The following is a 20,861-nucleotide window of genomic DNA, read 5'->3' as shown; positions in this document are numbered from 1 at the left end:
CTGCTTGGACAAGACACAGCATGTACATGAAAATCTGACTTTATACAAAGAAAGGAAGGAAAGTGAAGCTCACCACTGCACACAACCAAATGTGACCTCTGCTTTTAACCCAAAACCCACCAAAGTGAACAGTGGAGCAGCTTTATGTAGCTTTATGCACCCGGGGAGCAGTGTGTGTGGGTACGATGCCATGCTCAGAGCACCTCAGTGGTAACTTGGCAGCTGGTGGACTCGAACCTGAAGCCTTCCAGACCATGGGACCTCTGCTTCCTTAGCCACTAAGCCACCACTGCCCCCTATATTATGGCCCTCAGAGTTAGTCAGATGGGATTTATTCTTGCCTTGTAGTAACGTCAGGTCGTTCCACGACACGTGGCACATGTGGAGTTAACTCCCGGCAGGTCATTTCAGAGGTGATGAGAAAGATGAAAGAAATCGAAAGGGAGCTTCAGGAAGCCTCTTAATGCGTTCCAGCTGGATACAGAGCCCACGCTAACCAGTCAGTAGAGCACATGCCTTCAGCCTGCACTGCCAGGTGCCCCACATTTCTCAGACTGCCAGAAAAGGCAGATCCACTCTTTCAAGTCTTCACTGCAAATTGCCCAAGGGGCTCAGTCTTGCTCTACTAAGGGGTATTAAGGCTAGTGCTGACAGAAGAAGGAATTGCAAATTATAGGACCTTTAGCTTCCGCTTCTCAAGACACTGCTGATCAAGATTCCATTGACCCCATTCATTTCTGCTGGACAGATTACGGAGAATCTCCCAGGGTGCAGGAGTTATCCTGCCACGGCGGGAGTGAACTTTACCATTGAGCAAAGACAGGAAAATGCCTTGGGGTCCTAAACTCCCTGGGGCCTGTAAAAAACACACACTGTAATAAAGTCATCAATGAAAACATTTCCTCCAAATAATAGCTATCAAGGTCATCCAAAATAAGTAACCAACATTTTTATTAGATTCCCTGATTTGGAAATAACTATTATCCTGATGGCTGCCAACAATACCAATAGAAAAAAGACGCAATATCGCAGAACGAGTCACTTGGTTCCTACAGAAAGTGATAATGAAAATCAACACCCCAGGCTTAAGAAGCAGACAGACGTGTCTGAGCTCCAAGATGACTAAATATGCCATTTGCAGCCAAAGTTATTTGCTTCCTTTTCCCAGATAAATAGTGATTCAATTCCCTTCGAGTTACTACTCTGGAGTGCTATGATAACTATTAATTCAATGGTGCTAATATTACAGAATACTGTATATGTATTTATATCGCTGGTGTGTTGTTTTCAGAAATGTAACTCCAGTTACAATACTGCACTCCATTTGTTGTATTCTCATGAAACATTGCACAACAGCATCAGCTGCTGAAATGCAGAAAAACATGAATATCAGCTTCCACAGTCCAAAGAGAAACTCGGGTCGAATCAGGTCAATCCTATAGTGGTGTTATGGTGTCAGTGAACAGGAGGAGATAATAATCAAGCATTTTAGCACTTACAGGTTCTAAATGGAAGAACGTGCCGCCTTTCACTGGTCTGCCAACGTGTAATGATAGATAAAAACCACGAGATGGCGCAAGGCAGACCGTGTATAGTGCTGCCTTGCTGCTTGTGGCGCACAATAGGAAGGAAGTAATCAACAATGAATTGCTTCCTAACAGCTATCCATGCGTCAACTTTGATGTTGTTGGAAGAGACAATAGACAAAACAAAATGCAAAATGAATCGGAAATCAGCTATTCACAGGTAGGCAAAGAAATTGTTGCATGAAACTTAAACTTTTATGATTACCTATAAATATTGATATAAATATTCGTCTACCACAAATTCAACCGGAATATTTAATTTAGCACAAATAAGCTGTAATTGTTTAATTGTTTTTCCTAATTTGATTTATTAACTTACTTGGAATAAATTTCCTTTGCTACATAGGTAAATAAACATTAAACAAACATTTGAATTTTGTGAATGATGAGATAACTTACTTTCTGATGTTTTAATAGTATTTGAAATAATTAGCAAGGCCTTTCAAATAAAATTTAAATTAAATCAAAATAAAATTTTAAAAAAATTTAATAGCGGTTTTGGGTTTAATTGATAGCTTTGTTGGTGGATCACGGCTAACGTTCAGTGAATATTTTGCAAACATTAATGTGTAAATTATCATAAATTAGTTATTAGGGACTAGTATGGGACATAATCTACTGTGTTGTACTGATTTTTGCCTATATTTTCTGACTGAAGTTATTTATTTAAAAAAAATGCTTTTCTTGGCTCATTGGCTTCGTTGCTCTGTTTTGGGTACATTTAAACCTAGCTTATGGCTAACATTAGCTATTTTTAGCTTTAGCTATGTGGTCTGTGTATATGCGTGGGTGTGTGTCACTATAGAGACGGTGAAACGACAGGCCCCCACACACAGAGAACCAATGGACAGCCACAGTAAGGTGTCTGGTTACTCCCCGGTTACTCCCCGCCAGCCCACGCTCTCTGCTCGGCTAAGGGAGGAGTTATTGTGCGCCTCAGCAGTATTGGTAACTCGATTGCGTAGGACGGCTGCTCAATGCAGAGTAGCGGTAGTGAAGTACAGCTTATCACTTTTCTTCTTAAGGAGACGTTCATCTTTTAATTTTAAGTTTTTGTTTCGTTCCTTTTAGCCGTGTTTATGCATTGAGGAGTTTCTACAGTGCAGTGGATTTTCTTCTACTGGAGCGTTAACCTGTTGCTTCTGCTCCTGTTGCCGCTTGACGCCTTGTACGACCCAAGATGCTTTGTGGATGGGATGGCGTCTGCTCCCGTTTGTCTGCACACTCATAGCAGCCTCGTCGCAGAAGCCACATCATTTTCTCTCCTGATTTTTTTAGCTTCATCTTAGCCCGGTAAGTTTCTGCTTAAAATGAAAACGCTGTGGTTAACAGCTAACTTTGGCATTAACGTTGTCAGCAGTTTCTGTCAGCGAAAAGTAGCTCTGAGGTGATGAGGCCAAGACTCCACTGCTTTCGTCTGAATAAAATGTTTTCCAAAATGCGGGCCGCGCCCCATAGCTGGGCCTCGAAAGTTTTGTTATTATGTATTTTAGAGTGATGACAGTGAGCCACATTTATATAAGTTAAAAACATGTTTAAACATTGTAAAAATGCAGTGAGCCACATTTATATAAGTTAAAAGCATTTTTAAACATTGTAAAAATGATGGCTTTTTTAAGGTTTACAAAAAATATATAATGGCACTAATTGGCACTATATTTGTTTGGATAAATAGATAGATTCATTATTGTGGACTGACTGGCATTTTCCAAAGATTATATATTTTACCTCCGTTCTACAACAGCATGCATTTAAAAGGCTTTTTTCAAAATATGTTTTTCCATTCAAGGTCCTGAACAAAAAAAGTTTGTTTGTAGTAAAGATACTTTGGCCAAATTGCATATGCAGATTTGTTAATATTATGTCCAACGAAGAGAGCTGTCATTGTAATGTGTGTACATCTGTAAATGTTTGTCATTGCACTTTAATTTTAATTTTAGCAAAAAGCTGCTTAACAGAATGAGATTTAAAGGCAATTGAAACTGCCAATATCTGAAATCTCCTAACCAGGGCATTGAAATGATACATGGTATATATTTTGGAAGTTGCATCTATTATTTGCATTCATTGTTACTACTTGTCAGAGCTGAGTTAGATTCTCACCCTTCCCCCTTCATTTCCATTGAAATGTAGCAATGTTCAGGACAAAGGTCATGAGGGATTTAGATACAAGACTTTAGAAGAAAGTGGTGATGCTGTGTGTTTGAGCGAGATGTCCATCCAAAGGCTTTGACGAAGACAGTGTGAGTAAGCATCACTGGAAAAATGGCCAGTGGGATTGGATGGAGTTTGGATTGCTGTGTTTAGAAGCCAGGAGGCGAGTTAGAGCTGAGGGGGGTTGGAGTGAGGTTTTCTCAAAACCATGCTCTGCCTGTCACGGTACTCGTAGCAACCCTGTGATTAAGAGAAATGGAGCGGATGAGGTCGAGACCAAAATGAGAAGTGGGGCTGTTGGTCCAGAGCTGGGCTGATGATCATGGAATAGTCTCATGGCTTTGTTTTCTGGCTGCTTCCAGACACGGAACATACAGGGTGGTTTATTGTTTGGATGTAGAGTTGCTGCATAAGTTCTGTTGTGCCCTATGTTGTGTCTGTTGTGGGAAAAGTAACATTGATGTCAAATTATTTTCAAGTGTTGGCCTCAGTTATGTGAAGGGTGCACTTAATGAAAACAAATGTTGGTGTGTCCTTTTTTTTTTTCTAGGTGTGTCACCTTTATCCTTCGTTTCCACCACTATTTATATCCCAAGAAGCTGAAACACATCTGTCAAAACAATGCCCTGCCCCATGTTTTCTGCATGAATGCATTGTATTTTCTACATTCATGGAATTATTAGATAAATGCTCTTTATTTGAAATTGGTTTGCCATTTTAGAAAACACCCCTTCTTGCATCATCAGTCTTGTGGGTTGTAAAGACATTGTGATCCAGGCCTTCCTTGATAACATGTGTTCAAACCAGAATTGTGTGCTTACATTCTGCTTGATACAGTTGGATTCTGGGAAAGGCGGTTCACTCAGAGTTTGTCCTAGAAGTTTCCTGGCACTGATAACTTTAGGAAGATTTTCACCTCTGTGCTGGCAGAGGGATCCTCGCCTCACCAGCTTCTACTCCAAATGTTTTTGCCAGCTGAGACCACAGTTCTAATGTTTGGAGGATATGAGCAAATTCTTTTTTATAACTTATGTTATGAGTTATGATTTTGGAAGCTACAGTGGAATCTGATGTATTTTTTAATGGGTGATTGCCTTTGAAAGCTCGGGCACTTTGGTTTTCAAACCATTTTAGAATACACGGGGAGAAAGCAGGACATGTTTTTCAGCTCATTTTCTTAGCACCAGTTATGGAGAAAAGCTGCAGGAGCAGAAACTTCTCAAGTTATTACTCAGTCATTGATTTTTTTTTCTCTGAATTCATTTCAGGGTTTACAGCTGTATCTTAGACAGGAAGGTGGGAGGAAAGGAAAAGCTTCACTAAAGCGCACTATCACGTTTCCAGGATTATTTTCTTTCAAATCCTTGTGACTGACTTAAAAGTACTTGGTGTGCAGCAGAATAAGCTTCATGTAGGCACTCACATACTGAGTTTTAGTACTGGAATACCTAGGAACAAACCTCCCTACTGTTTTAAAAATGCCAAATGAGAATGAAGGGCTGAAGTGATGAAGGCTGTCTGCCCTCGCTGTTTTGGGCCAGTGCTTCCTGAGCCCCCTCAATAATGAGTAGGAACATAGTCCAATGAGAGAGGGGCTGGCCTGGCCGCAGCCTCAGTGCAGATAAAAACATTCCTCTGTAGGTCTCTGTTGAAATAACAAGGACCAGGAAACAATCGCTTTTTCACAGCAGCCGCTCTCCTCATTCTCATGGGTAATGAGCAAGATGGGTAGTAACCCACTTCTTTTCACCCTCTGTGCATCCCATTTACTGGAATGGTTAACAAGCATTTCTGCATAGACAATTAGTTATGTGGCATGCTTACTCAATAACTCTCTTCCCCGTTGCGTCAGGTATGCCGCTTGGTTAATTTTCACCTTCACTGGTTTTAAGGATGACACATTCATGCCTAAAGTTTGGGAGAATCTATATTCTCTCTCACAGTTAACACAGAATTATATATTTTTTTTCTCCCAGTCGAGTTAAAAATCTACCAAAAGATGTTCACCCAGGTCTAAAACCTCCTTGTAACATCCACCAATTATTGGCTGCAAACAAGAAACTCCCTCACCACTACAAGGAGATCCAGCCCATTATTTTAAAAGGCAGGGTCAACGAACAAGTTCCACCTTGAAATATGTCTGCCTACTCACGGACTAGACACGAGATTTCTTATTGGAATTTATTTAATAATTAACTTTGTTCTACAACCAAATATTCAAATTAACCACTGTAGGAAATTGTGGCCACAATGTTGCAGTAGAGACTGGTGCACACGCTTCACAGCCACGAGGTAACGGGTTGCTTGGTTTGATCTGCGGCCTTTCTTTATGGACTTTGTATCTTGTGTTTCTGTAGGCATTTTTTTCCCATAGTTCAAAAACATTTTTTTCCCATAGTTCAAAAACATTTAGGACTAGGTTAATTATTTACTGTTAATTGACCATAAATATAAACGTGGTTGTTTGACTCTCTGTTTAGTCTTGTGATGGACTGGTAAACTGCCAAAGATGAACCCCTAAGCCTCACCCAATGGCTACTTGGATTGTGTTCAGGTCTCCCACAACCTGTGAAAAGGAATAAGCGGGAGAAGGGGAATAAATTGTTCCACAGTTGTAGAGACGTGATTTCTCAGAGATGACGTACACTTGGCTACTAACTGTTTTAAAAGGCCTGCAGGTCGTATTATCAGGGTGGGTGTGTTGGATCGTGATTGTTCCTCATTGATTGATTGACTCAGTGTTTCATGTATTTTTGATTTTCCTTTCGCTGCTGACATCTTTAAACTCACATCTGTAAACGTACTAGTTGTTTAGTATTATTCAGTGTTGACAAATACAATATGATCTTTGTTGAAAACCATCACAGTCCATTCCATTTCTATTCATTTTCCCGACCAAGTTCTGGGTGCAATTCTAATGTAGAGGTCTGAGACTGGATGTCTGGCTTTAAAGTCGCTGACTTGCAGTTTCTGAACTGCTTCAAAAACGTTCTCGAAACCCACTGTGTTTTGACAAGTCACGGGTGATTGAAAAGCAGCTTTTTAAAACCTTCAAGTCCCCTAAAAGGGTCTGTAATCTGCGCCAACGAGACATGATTGGATACAAAGCTTCTGAGTTAGCACTTGTGTCCGCTGAGGCACACATGTCACCGCCAGCTTTGAGTCGTTGAAAAGAGAAAAAAAACACTGCCAAAAGAAATATGGCTGCCAACTGCTATGTAGAGTCCCCATGTAAATTGGGAAACGGAGACAGGCTTTGCACCACCGACCATAACAAATGTGACGTGTTACATTCAAGATCAGTTCACATGGACACAGTATTAACATCTACTTTAAACCAAAGAAACCATGTGACATTTACATTTTGAGAAGGCAGAGGCAGGTTTAAACTCACATAAACACATACGTGTCTGTTCTCAAAACCCACCAGTTGTCAGTTGTCACATTAGCCACATTAAAATGAATGTGATACCAGTTAAGTCTGCAAACTGGCCAAGAATCTTGTCAGCTCTTCACTTTGTCCTTAGTTATAGGACATTCTAAAGTGGTTTAGAGGTATTAAAATAAAGTCTCACAATTTATTACAGAATTTTAGCCTCATCTTAGATAATGGTACTTTAAAAAAATACTTCGTTTACAAGAATTTTGTAGCACAAACAAATCCATGTTTACACATTAGAATTAGAGTTACTTAAAACAAAACATCCTCATTTTCTAATCAGCTTCAGGCGTGTTTTCAGCCACACCCGTCATTAAACGTGGTTTCCAATTTAATATCATGAAAATACGTGAAATATTTCATCCAGGGATCTAACGCACTTGTGATTTACAATCACTTTCATGTTCACGAAATGTGTCTCTATAAATAACTGTTAAAGCTTGTGTTTCTATTCCAACTGACGTCAAGCCTTTTTCATTCGGAGAAATGACAACGTTAGTCCATGAAGAAGTAGAATTGGTTAACGTGACACAGTATACATTTGTGTTTGGAGCCTGTCCTCACTGTTATATTAATGACACAGCTTGACTTGATTTGATTCATTTTTATACTAACTTGTATAATGCATAAATATAGTAAATGGATAAGTATTTCCATTTTTATATGTTCACTATTTATTTATTTTGCAACTCATATTTATGTTTGTTGTTGCCAGTATATGTGTAACACTACGTACAGGCCCCGAGTTATGAGCTGTAGATGCTCAGTGTGTCTCCTGACTTCATTGACTAACAACATACCAACATATTTGGGTCATAGATCAGGAAGTATGTCTGTTTTAAAATAAAAAAAAGCCTATTTTTGTGTTTGTTTTCTGCTATTTTACACAAATCTCCTGTCCCTCTGCACACAGGAAACATGCATGTGTCTCTAGCAGAAGCCCTGGAGGTCCGTGGAGGTCCTCTCCAGGAGGAGGAGGTCTGGGCCGTGCTCAGCCAGAGTGCAGAAAGCCTTCAGGAACTCTTTCACAAAGGTAGGAACATGTGGAATCAAGTCTGCAGAGACATTTCCCAGAGGTGGTTGTGGATTTATTGTCTTTGTGTACTCCACTTACAGTACCTTGCTTTGGCAATTAAAATACTGTGCACGTTTTTCTTTGTACAGTAGTACATTTTTATCTTCTTTGTTTCCTTTCTCATGTTCTCTCTATAACACGCCTCATTTTAGTTTGATTCTTTTATTTTATTTTTTTACATTTTTAGTTATTGAGGAGTTAAATATAAGGTCTAAGTCACTCCATGATCAGTAATTTGACAACACTCATGACTGCCCCTTGTGTGAGTCGTTCGTGATTGTGTGTATGCCTCGTCCTTGAGGGCAGAGAGATAAAGATGTCATCTGACAGAGTGTCATTGTAACTGGAGGAAATTTCGATGTTGTGTGACTAAGAGAGGTTTATTGCGGGGGGGGACAGTGGACAGGATGTGAATCAGTGCGATGTTGAAGCGGTGGTTCCTGTGGTGACAAGAAAGCACATTAGATGTGTTCACACTTGAAAAATCTGGTTTGGTGTAAACAAACTTTGGTGTGATCGAAATTATACCTGAGAGAGTAACGTTATATGGAGTGAAAAACAGTCAGAACGTTGTTATAAAACAGCATAAAACTCTGTTACATGTGAATTAACTGAACACAGATAAACCCAGAGTAGTTTCCCACACAGACAGTTAAACAATATATATTCATGAAATACCCAAGAAAAGACATATATACAGGCAATGTTATTTTTTTTGTTATAAATTATTTTCAGTTGAACCATCTCACACTGATAATTCTCAAAACATGACAAAGTTGGGTCTGTTTTCTTTTCTTTTTTTTTAATTAGACCATGTGCTGATTGAACTCCCATATGTTTGTGTTTGAATGATCATTTGGCATTGACACGACAGGTCCCGTTAAGAAATGTTGTTGTTGTTGTCCTGTCTTTGACCTCACCTGCACTACCATGACGTGTCTCTCTTGACAAAGACACACCTTAGGTGGAAAAACAGGTTGCAAAGAAATAATTATGGGATATTTGTTTAAGATTTTAACATTGACACTTGATTATATTACCATGATAACATGAAAAGGCATGCATTATATTATGTAAATATTTTGAATTTGTTTTATAATTGTTTTATTAGAACAATCAGAATGACACAGAAGTCTGAAGCAGAGATAGTGTACGGATAAAGGGATCCCCTTAATCATCTAAACTTTTTGTTTTGATTGAATATTTGTATTTTGTTGTGATTATGAACATGCCCTTTTTTCTGCTTCTCTGTTTTTGTAGCTGTAGCGAGTAACCATTGCCCCCCCTGTGTTCTTGTACAGTTTTAGACTGCTGAGTGAAGCTCAAATCTGAAGAGCAGATGTTGGAACCTGTGATTATAAAGTCACTGAGCTATGTAAAGAAGTATGTTCTACCACAAGAGTGGATAAAAAAAAGAGCAGCCACTTAAACATTTTTCATTTGTTGGTCCTAGTCAGCTATTAACAGTAATGAAGCTGCTAATGGCTGACTCTCTTTGATGCTTTTCACTCAGAGAGCCAGTGTGGTAACAGCGACGGTGGAGGAAGTGAACCAGTGCACATTTGACTAAAGTCAAACTCTCTGCCTGTCCGTCCAGGCACAACTCAAACATCGTGAATGCCGTCACGTTGTCAAACACTCAACCACTGGCACTTTTTTTTTCTGCTCTGCGGTTAAACAGCAGCAGTTAGTGACTGTTTGTTTAGGAATGATTTGTTTAAGTATGTGATGTGTGAACATCTCTGATTTGTTGGAGAAGTGTCTTCTACTGATACATTTGAATATGTTTTTATCAGGACCTAGAAACCCTTCTATTTCTTTTTGTTTTCTTTTTATCCCCTTTTCTGCTCTGCTGTACTTTATTCTACGGTCGTCTACAGATGTCCTCAATGATTCTGGCAAGAAATGTTGAGTTTTAAGTATCTAATTGCAGTGGTACATTTAGAAGTTCTTTCCATATATTTCCAGTTCTTCATTCCTTCAGTTATGGCTGAGGGATAGAGCACGTGTTTGTGTAATATTGACATTAGGGGTGTGTATCGGCAAGTATCTGGCTATACGGTACATATATAAAAAAAAAGGGCAACAATACAAAAAATGCAATACACTGTGATGCAACAGGCACGATAATATCTTACGTTTTTTAAAGCAGTTTAATTGTAGGAAAATTGTTAGTACAATAAACACACAATTCTGTTATTTGCTTAACATCAGGGTGTTATCGCTAAATAGCAAAATAAAATGAACCAATGCTATGAAAACTGGCGTGTTAATTTTTAATTAAAAAAACGATATATTGGTGCTTTCATATTTTCTTACACCCCTAATTGACATATATTAATATATGTACTATATTAATATAATTCTTTCTATCTGTGCCACTAGGACCCTCACACTGGGCAATAGCAATTTACAGAAGAGGCAGAAACCTTAGTCGGGGAAAAATAAAATTTGCAGCCTTGGTATTTGTTAGTGGTTCAGGTTAAGAGTGTGAGACAAACAGCTAAAGAATGTCTTTTGTCCAGAACGTTAGAAACCAGTTCAAAACAAATGTTTGAGGGACTACAGGTCAGTCGTGTTGACTGCAGCGCCATTAAAGTGAACGGTGCAGAGTTGTTTTCAGATGCATGCATTTTTCTTTAAAATAAAACTTTAACTAACTATGATTTTGGACCACATAGCTCTGCCCTAGGTTCAGAAAATAAAGGTTATCAGACCTAAACATTCACTTACTCTCTAATTTTTCTTTGTCTTTTGGTCAATCCCTTCAGGGGGCGCCACAGCGGCTCATCTGCCTCCATCTCATCCTACCACCTGCCTCCACAGCTTTCACATAAACTATCTCCATGTCCTCTTTTACCACACCTGCAAATCTCCTCTGATGTCGTCCTCTTCTCCTTCTTTGTCTGATATATTCACTAACTCTGTCCAAACCATCTCACCTTCACCTCTCTGACTCTCTATCTCCAAACTGCTCCACCTTAACTGTCCCTCTGATCTGCCCATGTCTAACCCTGACCATCCTGGTCACTGCAGCATCAGTTCACTTAGTGTACAGTTGTTAAATTGGTTAAATGTTGGACTCATTTGTTTGTCTTTTCCCTTAGCTTCTGTGTCATCACCATGGTGTCATGTCTGTTGTCTAATGAACTTATTGATTATTTTGTTTACCGCCCAAAAACCAAATCTGCTCAGGCTGAGTCATGTACTTCTGCTTAGCTCTACTATTGCTTATCCAGATTAAAGGTTTTGTGTGGGCTACACCTAGTAACCCAGTCCCTACTCACATGAGTTTTAAACAGGAAACTTGTATTTACATAGTAAATTCCAGCTTTTGAAAGCAGATATTCGGTGCCTCCGATCCGGATCCTCTGTTCTTTTCCGTGCTTCTTTTGCACGAGTTCCACTTTCAGTCAAAGACAAGAATTTTGCAGCGCTGCTCAAACATTCCTTTCTGTATTTTTAAAACCTTCTCCAACCCTAGCGTTGGCCGTGGCTTTGTAGGAGAAAACAATTGCGCTGTGTAGCCATTCCTCTCTGCTTCAATGTCTCCACACTCAGCAAGACGCATGTGTTTTCTGTTTACTTCAATTATATTGAATTTCCATAAATGTCAAGCTCCTGAGCGAGACACATTCACGCCGGTTGGTTATGTCTAGTCAGACCGTAAATGCTTAGTCGACATTTAAGGCTGGTGCTCAGCTGTAAAACACTTTAAAACACTTTAAAACACTTCACCTTAAGAACGTGCACGTGATAACAACTAGGAATTTAATTTGTTTGTTTTTTTCTGCCATTGTTCCTGATCATATCAGCAGTGGATGACTGTCGTCTGTTTCCTCCTCCTCCAGACCCTGCAGCCATGGGCTTCATCATCTCTCCCTGGTCTCTGCTGCTCCTGCCCTCTGGCAACATCTCCTTCATGGATGAGTATGTGACTCAGCAGGACCTGAGGGCATTTACAGCTCCAGAGGTCCTAGAGGGGGTTTCCTTGACCACAGTCTCCGACATAGAGAAGGTAGAAAATCTCCCTAACCCTTAAAGGGAACAATAATATTATGACATTGTCGTGTGTTTGGAACTCATATTTGCACCTCAGCGTCGGTCTACTCTTTAAGTACCAGTTACGCAAAAGAAGGACACATGAATGGGCCTCTCTGAATCTGCTCAACTGTTGCCATGGTTACATGAAGCCGTCCTCAGGTCCGCCACAGAAGGGGTTAGTGGAGCAGTTAGCGGCTCATTACCATTTAAAGACACAGCAACTGTAAAGAATTTTAGTTTCGACTGAAGCATTTAGTCGACTAAACATTTAATTTAGACTTCAAGGAACCACTTTAATATATGACTCCTTTAAAGTGATGTAAGAAGCATACATAGTTTCACTTTTTAATTTAATTCAGATTTTTGCATCAAATATTCAGAGAGTTAATGGTACAGTATGCTGAAGGTTTTTTCTGAGAGCTCTTTCACATCATAGCTGTTTGGTCCACTTTAAATGGACCACAGTTGGTTTCGTGTGTTATAGATCATCAGAACTCAGGTGCAGACCAACCAAGCTAACTCTGATCTGCCCCTAAAACATGGGTCTCGGTTTGCAAGTCAGTCTTGATATGGTCTACTTATAGAAGGAAATGCAAACAGACTTCCCAGTTAAACCAAAGGTGAAAACAAAGCCAACAGTACAGAAGGTTAACAAAAGAAAAAAACTGTAGGTTTGAACAGGAATGTAAACACAAACCAAAGAACTGCTTCATTGTCTTTTTGATATAAATTGAAATGGATTGAACTCTTTTTAATCATCTTTTTCTTCCACTTGGAAACGAATTACAGCAGCTCTCTAGAGCTTCAGCTTCAGCAACATTCGTTTTCTTCCCGTATTCATAAAAGTGTTTACTTTCACTTATGTTTCAAGGACGAGGCAGAAATCATGTGAAAGTGCACACACTGTCGTTAGTAACTGAGAAAAGGTGTTGTTTCCAACTTTCACAATTGTATTTCACACTTGTTCACTTGGATTTTTTTTAACACTGTGCTTTTAAATCCTGCTGTTATTGTAATGGGGCAGTTATGCTTTAACTCTACCATAACTGTTCCCTTTTACTGTTTCAATATTGTAAGGTTACATTTGTGCCGTTCAGGGTTTAAAACAGTGACATCATTTCCTGCAGTGTCCTGTTTTTAAATGCCCTCTTTTGCATTCTGAGATCCACACCTCCATGTTTCTGACTCGGCCCCTCTGGTAGAAGAGCTGAAAGCTTGCATGACTGGATTCCTGTTTCTGGCACAGCCCTTCAGACCTCAACACAGTTTTGTGCTGAGTCAGTTTTCCAGCCCTGCGCCTGTCTCCCTGCCCAGTTATTTCTGTGTAGAAAGTATAATCTGTTTCTGTCATTATCAGAGGCTGGGTAAATATACGTCAGCTGTAAATACCACAGTTTTCCGTTCACAGTTTGAATCTCATGCAACGCTGGCGCTGCTTCAGCGTATGTTTCTTCAGTTTCCACCGTGTCTGGAGGTGTGTGCCTTTAAACCTGCGCCGTGAGATCCACTCCTAAAAGGACTTGACGGCTCTGTTGCATTCTTTGGCAGCCCTTGAATTATTCTTTCCTCTACCAAGCCCAACATTCAGGGGAAGTGATTTCTATCCAAGTAATGAGTGCACAGTAATAAGGAGAAGGAAATGGAAAATGTTTTTTGGATTCAGGCTAAAAAGCCCCTTTTTCCCCTTTTACCAAAAAAAGACAGAATTCCCTTTTTAGAATGTTAGCAGAACAATAGTCATGTGTTCAGAGAGAGCAGTCTGACTGAAACACATCGAAATGCCTTTTTTTTGTATCTGAATTCATGAAAACGTTGATACATTTATCTGATGCTTTCTGTTCCAGATGCACATGTATTCTCTGGGGATGACCCTGTTCTGGGGAGCAGACTATGAGATCCCCCAAAGTCAGGTAAACCATTACAATTGATTTTCACCAAGAAGACAAGCAATGAAACAGTAGGTTTTAAATAGTAAATACTTAGGAAGGATGTTTGTTGTATTTGCACCCTCCGGTGGCTGGGGTTCTTTATTTATAAGAGAATCAGTACAATAAGGTGACAGCACATCTGAAGGCGCTCTGACTACTTGTGTAATGTGACACATTGGGACAACTTGTGGCCAATAATCAGGCAGTATAAAAAATACCTGAGGGGGTCAATAGAGGACCAAGGTCTAAATAACGACAGTATATGTTGTCCTGATGTATCACAAACAGTTTACAATGGCTGTAACTGAAGTATCTCTGCTTAAAGCTGTTATTTGTGTAAACTTACTGTTAACTTAAGTTGTTTTTCTTTTCCTGATCACCATTTGCAATTATCTATACCATATTATACCATACAACTAAACATTGCTGGACAGTTGATGATTTACCTCGCAATATGGAATATGACGAAAAGTTATTAACAGTCATTTTTCACTAATATCTCAGTAAAGTTCATACTAGCCCAACCCCAGACCAGTTAATCCAGAACATTATCTGTACAATAATTTCTTCAATCTGTGCAATATTTTAATTAATTTAACGAACATTAAACCAACCGCATTTTCAACACCTACATATTTGGCTATGATTATGTCCAAACCTCTTTTTTTTGGTATTTTCAAAAGTCATATTTTTCTTTTCCTTACCCTTGGTTTTATTTCACTTCTGAAATAGGAGTTGCTGCTGTGAATCCCAACAATTTTCCCCTAGGGATCAATAAAGTCTTTCTGATTCTAAATATTTGAGGATTAAATGTCAGTGACACTGAACCGTGTCATGTCTGTGTGACAAAATACAACTTCAAGCTTCGTACAACACTGAGACACTGAAAATCACATTATGACATCTGCAATTGAATATTTAATATATAAATATTTGAAATACATTTTTACAAAACAATTTTATTCAGTGCAATTTTTTTCTGCCAAAGTTTGTACAACCCTCTGAGCAGACAGTGTTAAAAATTAGATCAGCATCCAAGTATTTGGCCTGAAGATGGATATGTGCGCGCTGTATCAAATAAATCTCAGCGTGTGTTTCTCTCGGCTGACGCTCTGGCTCAGTGTTTATAGCTTACTTGGAGCAAGTCAGGTGCAAAACCCGATTAGCTCGGTGTGTTCAGATCAGTGAGAAAGTACCGCCCACATGTTTGCGACAACTGGAATCAAACCCAGGTTTGGCCTCAGTTCGTTTTATTATGATTTTTTTTTTGTTATTAAATTCCTTTTCTTTATCCACTAAGTGTCTGCTGTATGTGACAGATGGAAAGTTTGTAAGGTGGAACACAAAGTGTCTGGTGCATTGAGAAAATACAAAAGAACTTTAATAAAAGACCTTTACTAGGAACCTTGGCTTTTCACACCTTGGTGTTTCACGGCCTCAACTGAAAGACAGTGGTGGCCTAGTGGTTAAAGAAGTGGACTTGGGTTGAGGTGGTTTCAAGTTCGAGGCTACCATGTTACCACTGAGGTGCTCTGATCATGGCACCGCCCCCCCACACACTGCTCCCTGGGCTCTTAAAGCTGCCCCACTGTTCACTTTGGTGATGGGTTAAAAACAGAGCTCACATTTCATTGTGTGTGCAGTGGTGAGCTGTGTCACAATGACAAGTAGTTCACTTTCGTTTCACTTTCCTTTAAATATAATGTGTTTCTGTGAAACAACTCACGAGGCTGAACTGATTTTCTGCATAAGTTCAGGGTCTTTTCAGGGTGTTTCAAAGGAAAGGAGATTATAACAGATAGAACAAACAACTCACGAGGCTGAACTGATTTTTTGCATAAGTTCAGAGTCTGTGTTTCAAAGGAAGGAGATTATAACAGTGAGGTTAAACACTTCACCCACACTGCCTGCTTATCTGGTTAGATAAAAATATGAAGCGTGAGCAGAAGTAAATACATGTAATCTCATCCAGAAACTTGTGTTTAAAATAAAACTATTAATGGAGTACAGATCAACTCAAATACATGTCAAAACACCGTACAATAAGTAAAACTATTTTATTCTTGGTCAGAACAAAGCTATCGATTTAACACTGCATGGAATGACTAATATCTGTTTATTTTGCCACAAACTTTATATTTAAAATGTGTTACTAAAAACATTGCATTTTTCAATACATAATTTATTTGGCGTTACCTTCTGTTGATTAGTTTCTGGAAATGTCTGGCCCAGATTTATTTCTTGGGATGAAACTCCGGTTCCTCATATATATATATAATGAAGTAGCTGAAATAGATATTAGAACACACTATATATATATATATATATATATATATATAGTGTGTGTATATATATATTGATATATATATAATTATATATATACATACATATATATATTAATTATATTAACAAAACCTTATTATAACACTGTACCTTGTGAACCTTATCTGTTTTGTTTTTTTTCACAGCCAATGAAGTTAGGCGAACACCTGAACAGCCTCCTTCTCAACATGTGCGATGATGTCACATTAAGTCGAATGTCGTTGCGCACGGTGCTGGACATCTGCAGCAAACACATCCGAAACTCCAGCTGTGACCCCCCCTTCTCCTACGTCAGGAAACTGGTGCGGTTGGTGCTGGGCAGCCTTTCCCAGGTAGACGCTCTGCTTTCTTCTTATTCAACATTCCCTGTTATTTCTTTTTCAGATTGTTGTTGATTAGTTACACAGCAATGGCATTTTAAGAATGTATGTCTTCTTAAAAAAGAAAACTGAACTCCCGTTGCTTTTCTTTCCCTCTTACTCCCACTCTTCTTCCAGCTCGACGGTCTGCTGACTGATAGAGAGTCTCTTCCAGAGCGGAGTAAAGAGATTCGAGAGAGACTGAGGGGCAAAGGCTTACCTTCAGGTAAGATGAGCTAAAACACACACATTTACTAGCTTTCATTATTTGGTAACAGTGGCATCTGCTTTATATTTAAGTAAATATAGAGGAGGGAAGACGTTAGCTTGTGTTAAATTAACCTTTAGAAGATATTAAAAAAATAAAAAACTTCTAGAACCAGGATGTACCAGGGCTCAGATAAGAAAGTTTAATTTAGACACTGTTCAAATGTCAACTGTTGGATTCACAAACATTTTCTGATAAGGCTTTTCATTTAAATTTTTAAAGTTGAAGATCCCCTGATCACTTGTCAAAAAGTTCTTGTAGAAATTTCCATGGAAAACTGTAACAGGTCTCGACCAATGACAGTGAGCCGGGTTGTTTAGACGAAACAACTTTGGTAGCAAAGTATTGGACGTGAATGCTTGGCCTGGTTGTCACTTCATTCAAAGTTCTTGGAGGAGATTTAAACACAGATGAGCAGCAACACAGTACGAGCCTAAATCGGATATATTTCTGGAAAATATGACCAAATCCTCCCAGTGGTTTTTGAGAGGACTGCGGCATCTTTCCAGGCCATGGAAAAGTGAATAGAGAGCAAGCGTGGCTGTTGTCCCAATTATGTAAGCATGGCATGGCATTGATTACAGATGCATATTTTGGAGTCACCAGTGAAGCTGCTGCTGTGCTGTTTGTATCAGAGCTTTGTTTCCGTTGTTGAGCAGCAGCCAGCCCTAGGGAAAGTACATGCAAAGAGTCTTCCTGGCTTCTTTAGCCGCCTTTCTTTTCAAGGAGCACAGGATCGTCTCTCCTGTGTTCCAGTGCTTTCAAGTAGTAATTGCTGCTAAGGGACCTGGGCCATTGCCCCATTTTTATTTTGCATGCTAGGTATTTAATGTTGCCAGTTCAAAACTGTTAAATTCCACATGATAGCAGCAGCAGCACACTTGTGTTAGCTCCAAAAAGCATTAAAAACAAGACATCCTGTTCCACTCAATCTAATCCTTGTGTTTCTATCAGCCTTTGATGTGTTCATACCAAACATTGGCCACATGTAGCGTTTTTTACGGGACCTAGCATCTCCTCCTTCCCGCTGATGTCAGCGTCTCCTCATCTTGTTTTGCTTTCGTACTGCATGTCTTTGCTTTTCGGTTCATCTCTTTTAATCTAGAGCAGAGTTTACAGTATACAATAAAACCAGGATATTTTTTTAAATACATCTTTAAAGAAAGTCGGTGTGGTTAAAAATAATAATTTTCTATGGCGGTCCACCCATGTTTTATTGTTTTTGAGTAATTGGGACAAATTTAGCTTCAAAACAAAACAGATGTGCTGATGTAGGAGTCTGTGACTCCTGTGGGTTAAAGCTGGGGGGCGCTAAATATAACTGTTCTCCTGACAGTGGTCGCACAGACAGTCAGCTCTGGAGAAGTGTTCCTATTTTGATGGAATTACTACACTGTAGGTCCTATTTTTAATATTCAACTTTAGTTTTTCATTATTGCTGCTGCAGTTCAATTAATAATTAAATGTTATCAACTAAGTTACAACTAATTTATACTATTATATATCCTTTTAACTTTGTTTAATGTGTGATATTTTACTGACATTTAAGGCGGCTTTGTGTTTTTGTTGTAGTTCAATAAAAAATACTTGGTTTGAGAAATATATATTTCGTACAGTTGCAAATGGTTTAAAAATATAGAACTCATTGGTTTTTTCTCCTAAATAAGATTTTGGCAATTTTTACAGTTGCAAATGGTTTAGACCTTAAAAATATAGAATTCATTGGGTTTAAATAAGATTTTGGCAATTTCTTAAATCAAGATAAGTTAGAGGCATTTTTTTTTCTTTTTTGTTTTTAGGAAGGAGTGCAGCCCCCAGGGTTTTGGAGCGCTACCGAGCCAGGACGCAGGAGCAGACATCTCTGAACCGGGGCCTGAGTCGTTCTATGGGTTCCCTGCCAATCCAGGGTTTATTGAAGGGTGATGAGGGCGCGTCACTACAGTATCACATGCCCGACTATCACCACAACTCTGAATCCCCCACAGACCTTTACCACCAGCATCCTTCACTGCAACAACAGAATTCCTATCCCTATCTCCAACCTATCCACACACAGAAGAAGCACCGGCCAGTGGAACTGGATCGGCGCTCTCTACCCTTCCACAGTCGAGACCCGGTTCCTAGTCAGGCCAGGAAGAATTGGGCTTCCTCTGTAGACTTGGCTTGCATTGATCCGGAGGCCCTCCGTTTCGGGGCTTTGGAGGATGCACGCAGGGGCAGTAGTGCCCTGAGTACCCACTCTGTGGGCAGGGAGAAAGACTCTTTTTACCCGGAGTTTAGTGGGCTCAAAAGCAGGAAGCCTCATCACCACTCAGCCCTGTCTGTGGGCTCTGGCCTTCCTGGTGCTTACGACAGAATTAAGGAGAAACAGAGGAAACTTCAGGTGCTGCGGCAGGCGGTGGACGGTGAGTAAAAATTTTCATGTCACGTCAAACAACGTACACATACATGCTTTTACAATTTGTTGGATTTCCTTCTTAACCACAGCTGTTTTAGTTTGTTTTTTTTTTTCAATTTTCATAGACTTTTTTTGTAGTAATAACAGGGAGATTTCAACACATTAGCTCAACATATTACTCATTCTTACATTCCCAACAGTGTTACTTTTGTTGACATGTGAGACGCAGTTAATGGCCGTGCTCTCTAAGATGAAAAATAAATAGAAAGTTATATGTGGCTAAATGACTATGAACATTTCTAATTGAAAAATGACTCAACTATCAAAACAAGACTAATGGAAATTTGACATGGATAGTGCCGTGTAGGACTGATACTGTGTATCTGTCCTACCGTTCAAAAGACTGAGACTGAATCTACATCGACTCTGCTAATGGTTTAATATTGACATAATGTGCTTGGATATTGTGGCGTCTCATATGAGACCAGTTAGATGAAACTTCTTGCCCAACGATCCACACTCAGCACACTTTCACATGTGGCTTCATTCTGAACTGGTGTCTGCGCCCCCTCGCTCTCTCTCATTGCCAAACAATTAAACACACATTAACGTCGGGTTCATTATTACTTGGAAAATAATAGGTTTCTGTGCCACGTCTGAGCTTGATCTTGTGTCACAAGTGTGTGTTTGTGCTGCGCCAGTGCTTTGTCAGGACATGTAGTGTTAGTGGTGAACAATGTTTGTCAGTTTTGAGTCTTACAAAATGGAAAAAAACCCACGCAAGTGGTCCTTTTCTATCTCAGACATAGATGGAAATTTTAAGTGAGATATAGTTTTGGATGAGTAACGCAGATTATATAAGGGAGCAATGAGGTCAGTGTAGTTTATAATGCTTGTCATTGACTGATGGTTGATCTGAGGTAAACATGTGTTGTAAGTCGAGCAGGTTTGATACAAGCTAGGAGGAAGTTGTCTGCGACAAGTCGAATTATTCTAAGATTAAGGTCAACATTTTTGTGTGATCTAGAAATCTAAGAAGTGAAAGGACAGAATTTATGATCAGTTGGTAACATGTCAGTAGCCAGATCTGCCAGATCAGGAACCTGTGACTTATTCGCACCTTATTTGGTGCAGCTTATATGCTGCTGTGGCCAATACTTGGTGCTGTTTTATTCCTGTGAAAATCCTGTAGTTTTTGATTTGCAAATAGAATACAGTTTCATTTTTGTTTTCTTCATTCTTTTCAGTGATATAAAAATGTCATAAACACATTACTAAAATCTGAAGT

At 39.3% G+C, this 20,861-nt stretch overlaps 1 protein-coding gene across 4 annotated transcripts in view; it reads left to right on the top strand.

The window, feature by feature from the left end:
• The first annotated feature begins 1,621 nt into the window (after positions 1-1,621).
• The window catches only part of ptpn13 (protein tyrosine phosphatase non-receptor type 13), a 41,826-nt gene continuing 22,586 nt past the window's right edge, over positions 1,622-20,861 (top strand). For 3 of the 4 annotated variants that reach the window (XM_008326042.3, XM_008326041.3, XM_008326040.3), the window contains exons 1-7: positions 2,489-2,879; positions 8,093-8,212; positions 12,106-12,272; positions 14,143-14,208; positions 16,695-16,880; positions 17,046-17,133; positions 18,975-19,580. In XM_008326042.3, coding sequence (XP_008324264.1) covers positions 8,098-8,212; positions 12,106-12,272; positions 14,143-14,208; positions 16,695-16,880; positions 17,046-17,133; positions 18,975-19,580 — 1,228 coding nt within the window. In that variant the 5' untranslated portion in view covers positions 2,489-2,879; positions 8,093-8,097. Of the gene's footprint in view, positions 1,747-2,488; positions 2,880-8,092; positions 8,213-12,105; positions 12,273-14,142; positions 14,209-16,694; positions 16,881-17,045; positions 17,134-18,974; positions 19,581-20,861 lie in introns of those variants that run through there. The other variant, XM_017038882.2, reaches the window with a different exon arrangement.

This window comes from Cynoglossus semilaevis, chromosome 14, assembly GCF_000523025.1.
Source record: "Cynoglossus semilaevis isolate Cse_v1.0 chromosome 14, Cse_v1.0, whole genome shotgun sequence".
Lineage (NCBI taxonomy): Eukaryota > Metazoa > Chordata > Actinopteri > Pleuronectiformes > Cynoglossidae > Cynoglossus > Cynoglossus semilaevis.
This window is presented reverse-complemented; position numbering and strand designations above follow the sequence as displayed.